Source organism: Haemorhous mexicanus, chromosome 9 (assembly GCF_027477595.1).
Source record: "Haemorhous mexicanus isolate bHaeMex1 chromosome 9, bHaeMex1.pri, whole genome shotgun sequence".
NCBI classification, from domain to species: Eukaryota; Metazoa; Chordata; class Aves; order Passeriformes; family Fringillidae; genus Haemorhous; species Haemorhous mexicanus.
In genome coordinates this window covers 16,537,339-16,543,338 of record NC_082349.1, presented here as the reverse complement: position 1 = coordinate 16,543,338, position 6,000 = coordinate 16,537,339, and the positions used below count along the sequence as shown (strand labels likewise).

General features: G+C 36.2%; 1 protein-coding gene across 1 annotated transcript in view; it reads left to right on the top strand.

Moving 5' to 3' along the window:
• Positions 1–400: 400 nt before the first annotated feature.
• HFM1 (helicase for meiosis 1) overlaps positions 401–6,000 on the top strand; it is a 33,891-nt gene continuing 28,291 nt past the window's right edge. Inside the window, exons 1-5 of the mRNA XM_059854219.1 lie at positions 401–471; positions 774–895; positions 2,366–2,666; positions 3,410–3,675; positions 5,194–5,241. Coding sequence (XP_059710202.1) covers positions 401–471; positions 774–895; positions 2,366–2,666; positions 3,410–3,675; positions 5,194–5,241 — 808 coding nt within the window. The remainder of the gene's footprint in view (positions 472–773; positions 896–2,365; positions 2,667–3,409; positions 3,676–5,193; positions 5,242–6,000) is intronic.

Genomic DNA, 6,000 nt, shown 5'->3' with positions numbered 1-6,000 from the left:
ATGTCCCCTCAGTCACCTCTTCTCTAGCCTTCTCTATGCTGAATTTTAGCATTGTTCTTAGAATTTAAATACTTTAACATAAACTTTATCTGGATCTTCACTCCTACCCACTTTTTCTTCCCAGATATGTCATGATAGTAAAGGTTGCTTCAAGTGCTGCCTTATAGGGCTTTTTTAGCGGAAGCAACAGGAACTACATTTTATCAGGAGAGAGATTCTCTATTTGAACAAGGATTAAGAATGCAGTCAAGAGCTCTAAAAGAAAACAATATAGAAATTAAATATTGGCACAACTAATAAACTTTGTATTGCTTTAGACAGGTTCAAGTTTAGTAATTTCAGTTTTACATTTTCTTGTGCTGCCCTTTGCAGACTAAGAGACTTCACATTTGATCTAAAAATGTTCAACTCTGCAGACATGGTCTTTTCACTGGATAATTTATTTTATGAAAAACCAGATATGAGACAAAGGTAAATCTTTATTATTAGAAATATAGAATTGTTTTCCAAATGGAATAATTTTGCAGCAATGTTTTTTTCTTATGACTCACTTTTTCGTCCACTGGTAGAAATGTGGGGCTGGAAATTTCTGGTTCCATAACCCATACTTTGAAATGTTTCTCCAAGCACATTCAATGATGCAGGTGTATCTGAGAGCTATGAGAAATAAGGGTTAGCAGAAGTTAGGTTGTTTATGACTAGTGATTTCAAGCTAATTGTTGTGGAGGATGCTTAAAAACTGCTTTTACCTCACCTTTGTGTGTTAAAAATAGGTGTCTGGAAAATGAAGATCGTAAGACTTGGTTTATTGCGCCTGCTCCAGCTATTGCTGAAATTCCAGCTGCAGAGGAGTTACAGAGGGAACTGGAAAAAAGCTCACCTAGCACTCCTATGGGTAAAGTATCAGAAAATAGAATCACAGAATCATTGCAACCTTTGGAAAATATCTTTAGGATGATCAAGTCCACCCATAAACCCAACACTGCAAAGTCCAACCAGTGTCAGACAATGTCAAGTATTACTTGACATTGATATTAAATTACTCAAATAATTAGTGTGACAGATCATTCCTCTTTTGCTGTGAAATATGAAATATTCTAGGTATGCAAGTAGAGACAAAGAATGTATTTGAGTTGAGAAGGATGGTGTTAGATGTGCCAGGAGCATAGCAGTCCTCTTTAGGCATAAAGATGCCACAAGTTTGCTGTGCAGAAGTGTGCAAGCTAAGAAGTATAATCAAAATTTCATTTTCTGCACATTGTTTCACGAAGCATTGTAACACAGTGGGGAGCGGCTGTAAGAGCGTAATGTTGTCACATGGATCTGATGGCCTGTCTGCCACCCAAGGAACAGAGAGTTTATGTGACACTCACTTTTTACTCCCCTTTTTTGGGGCTTTAATCAAATTGATCAGGCGGCCAAATTTGAATCTGGTCTTTAATTGCTGCTAAGTGGCATATTCCTAGACATTCAGGATTATCTTAAGGAAATTTATTGTAAAGAATGCAATTGCTTTATCTCTGTCAACTAGATTGGTGCATTTCTCAGCTGCTGTGCTGATTTATAATATTCTCTATTTAGGAATTTTGGTAAAACAGAAGGTGGGTTTTTTTTCTGCTTTATGCAAGAATAATTCCATTAAGAGCTACTTATTCAAGGAAGCTTTTTGATGTTTGTAGAATTAAAACTATTGGGGTTGTGTGACAAACAGGGCATTGTAATTTTGAGTTTCTGGATGGATAACATTGAAATTAAGACAGCAAAATAGTGTTGTTGTTGTTATCTTGTTGCATTTAGTTGCTTGTTTCTTTTTGTGCCTTTCCCTTCCTGCTGCCAACAGCAATGCTTGTTGATCTGGTCAGCCAGATCAGGACACTGATTCTACTGAGAATTAACCCTGCAAAACGTGATAATTAACCAAGAAGGTTATGAAACCAGCCTGTCACCAACATCAGCAACCAGTTCTGAGTGTTGAGATTGCAGTGTTTATTTCAGCAGGAACTTTGTAGCAGGAGCTTCAAGCTTGGTTGTTGTCATTTTTTTAAAAGACCATCTTTATGTTTCTGGGACAGGGTGGAGTTCTGTCATACGAACTATTTTATAGTTCTGAAGAATAGCTTTTGTCCTTTATTTTGCATATGGAGGAAAGAAAGGGACCTTATTTTTATAACTTTTTATTGACAATGAATGCATTAAATTCATTAGCACAAGTCATAAAATACACACTAAAGTTCTTGCAATTAGATAGAAATATCAGTTTGTATAATAGATGTGAATTTGGCTGATTGTGTGGGAAAGATATTTGATAAATAACTGTGAATAAGAATATGAATATTAATGAAATAATAATTTATAGTTTTTGTAGGGGGGAGCAAGCATGAGAAGTTTGTACAACAATGTAAGAGTAACACAGAGAAAGTAGAAGATAAATCATCAGCACCTGTTCTTTTTGGCATAACCCCTGAAAAAGAAGTCCTTCAATTAAGTCTAGGAGAAAGAGATAAAGTTAGTTTTCCGCATGAAAATCTGAAAGTGGTTTCATCTTTTCTCTCCTTTGATGAAAATAAATCTAAAAGAGTAATAGGTTTTTCCCAGCAACCAGGAAATAATGAAGCATTAAGTGAAAACAATGATGATGAGAGTGTCCATTCAACATTAAGAAAAAGGTATGTGTCTAGTCAACTCAGACAATTTATCACTGTCAGAATCATATTATTATTTTAGATAAATCTCTTGAACACAAAGTTTGAGATCCTTCAATTGAAGGTACTTTAGCAGGCTCCAGATGCTAATTCTTTCAGTATAAGGAAAAAAAAAAAAGTTTCTTTTTGGCAATATTTTAGTAATTTAATTAAATGTGTCCTGAGCTCAGCCTTATTCATGAGAAAAGTAAGCATTGGTTTGTTGCTTAAAGTTTAAATAAGTCTTTAGATAAGGGAGCTTTTGGAAAATACTTGTCTGAATTCTTTACCTACATGGTGACAAGGAAGAAGGCTGAGATAATTTGCTTTGCTGAGCAGAGGTCAGGAGTACCTTGAACAGTTCTCAGTGTGATTTCAGTGCTGCCTGGGAGGAGAGATTTTATCAATAAACTGCTCTTCTGTGTCCAGCTCCTCCCATTCCTCAGAACCTGGATGTCTCTATTGGTTTTAATGATGCAGAAATTCAGAATTAATATGCTATTAGGTGTCAGAGCCCATCTGGGCAGGCAATTTCTTCTTTCATGTTCTTTCTGGAATGAAAGTGAAGTTAAAATGTATCTTGAAAGGAGTCTTTAGGTCATATTACATAAAGTGAGATACAATTTTACCAATTCTGCTGCTTATACAAATGTCTATCTAGTATTTTTCAAATATTAGCTAAACTGTAACATTACAACAAGCTAATGAAAATTCTGGATCTTTTGCAGCTTATTTAAAAAGTCTGGGAATGTGCATAAAAATACAGAATTTAAAGCTGGTTCTGTTGATGTGAAAGAAATTGGTGCTTCCTTAAATACAAGTGAAAATATGAAAGAAGTGACTAAAGAAGGTTTTTTGAGAAATAGTCATCATGGTCGAATAACTAAAGACTCAGATTTTACTTTGCATAGGGTAAATAATGAGGAGATTGTGTCTGAAAATGGAATTAAAATTCAATCATTTTCTAATGCTTCAGAGATTCTGGATATGACAGGTAATTATTTTTACTCTTATTTCAAGAAAAATAGTCCATTGTTTGTCTTTAGTATATAATAATAAAGGGTATCCAAGATCTGAGGTAGAGTGAAGAACATTTCCCCACCAGCTCAAGCTGAGATAATTGGCTAAAATTGATAGAATGTATTGCGGTCCTGTGGAACTTAATTGCATTGTTGTTTAATATGAACTGGCTAAACAATTTGTGAAAAAGATTCACATTTTCAGAAGTACTAAGTCGTTTAAACCTGTTTGAAAATATCATTTCACATCCCCTCAGCAATTTGAAAAAAACCAGCCTTATCCCTTTGTGTGGTAAAGAGTTTCATCTTCATTTGAAAACAGAAATTGAAAATTAAGTGCTTATTTGTGATATGGCTCATATTTGTAGAAATAGATTTTAAGTAGGAGATACCTAGAAAATGGAGGGAAGTGGTGAGATTTTGATGAAATTATAAAAGATGTGGTTTAGAAATTATTTTTGGCTTTTAATAGTTTTAAAGTAAGTGCAGTTTATTTCTAGATTTTATTTCTAGATTTTGAACTTTTTGGGACATGGCACATCTGTGGAATGTACCTTGTGTGACTTCTGACTACTACAGAAATATGGAGTAGAAAATTAGTTCTAGCAGAAAAATGTAGGGCAGAGCGGTGTCTTAGGATGGGATTTGAAAACAGGTCGAAATGAAAAGTGAGATTCCTGTCTGATTGCCTTATGAGCAGTGGTGATTCAATTTGTGGGTGAGGAGGCAGCAGTGGATACCATTCATTTTGCCTTCAGCAAGGGTTTCCATACCACAGAGTGGTTGAGAAACCACTTCCACAGCATTCTGGTACCCACGTAGGGCACTAGGAGTGGATCAGCAACTGCCTGGTGCAAAAATGGTTGGCCAGGCTCAGAGGGTGGTGGTGGACTGGTCACACTGCCCACATCCAGCAGCAAGGGGAGTACTGCAGGGGTCTGCTCTGCAGGAGAGGGCTGACAGCAGTCTCATCAAATTCAGCAGGAACAAATCCACAGTCCTGCCCCAGGGAAATAGAAGAATCCCTGGGGTTTCTCTGGGATGGTTTGACTGAGGGCAGCTCGTGGAAAAGTGCCCGGGGCCTGGTGAGCAGCTTGCTGAACTTGAGTGAACTTGAGTGAACTTGAGTGCAGTAAGAGAGGCCACCAGCATCCTGGGCTTTGTTAACAAAGCTAGGAAGTTTAGAGAAGTGATTATCCCTTTCTTGGCACTTTTGAGACCACAGCTAGATACTGCATCAAGTTTTGAGTCTCTGGTACATACAAGATACCCTTAAACTGGAGTGAGTTCATGAAAGGGCCACCACTATGGCCTTTTTAAATGATGAGCTGGTGACCTCCCTGTCCTGTCCCATCTTCTCCTTTCTATCACCTGGACCTTGTTGCAGCCTTGAAGCTCCTTACACAACACACAGCTTGGGGTCAGGAAGATACTTTTCATGGTTATTGGTTGAAAATTAATCTTATTTTATAAATGAACTATTTTTACTTTAGGAACAACAGGAAGAAAATTGGAAATTTTGAGGGCCGTTACAGAAATACGTATCCTTGTATTTGTTGGATCTGGTTTTCCTGATTTTATTACAGTGCTTTTGCATTTGCAGAATTATAGTGTTTGATTTGTATGCAAATTAATGCATTACATTGTAACAGTTTCTGTTTGTAGCATAATGCTGGGAATCAAATGTTCAATAGGTGTTTATCCTTTTGACTTCCAAAGTCAAAACTTATCATATTCCTTGCTGGTCTGTATCTATGTTGTAGTGTGCCTATACTGTGTTTCCATTCTTAAAGCAGATTTTACCATAATTTTTTTTCTTCTTGGCCCTGCCTTGAACATGAAATATAACCAAGCATTCATCTATATCTATCAAACTTCTGGGTTTTTTACACACTCTTTTCAATACTTTGTTTCTAGGAACCCAGCAAATGATAGGTTAAATATCTGGAAGAGGAAATGTCTAAATGTAGGCACCTTAAATTCATGTAAATAGCTTTATGAAGGCACAGTTTTCAAAATTAGTGAGGATTCTATTGTTGTGAATTTATCAATTAAGGATCATTAATGCTATGTAGTTTGAAAATAAATCACTTATTTAGAGCAGGGATTTTAAATAATTTTTTTAAAATCCTGATTTTCTTTATTCTAATGTTATTTGCTTTTCTTGACCCATTTTTAACTGCTTTTATTTCTTGCTTTACTCCTGTATCTTTTCTTTTGTAGTCATTTAGTGTGCCATGGATCTGAGGCCTTAGCAGTTCATTCCTGTTGCTGTTGGTGTCACACCTGGCTGTGTGCTC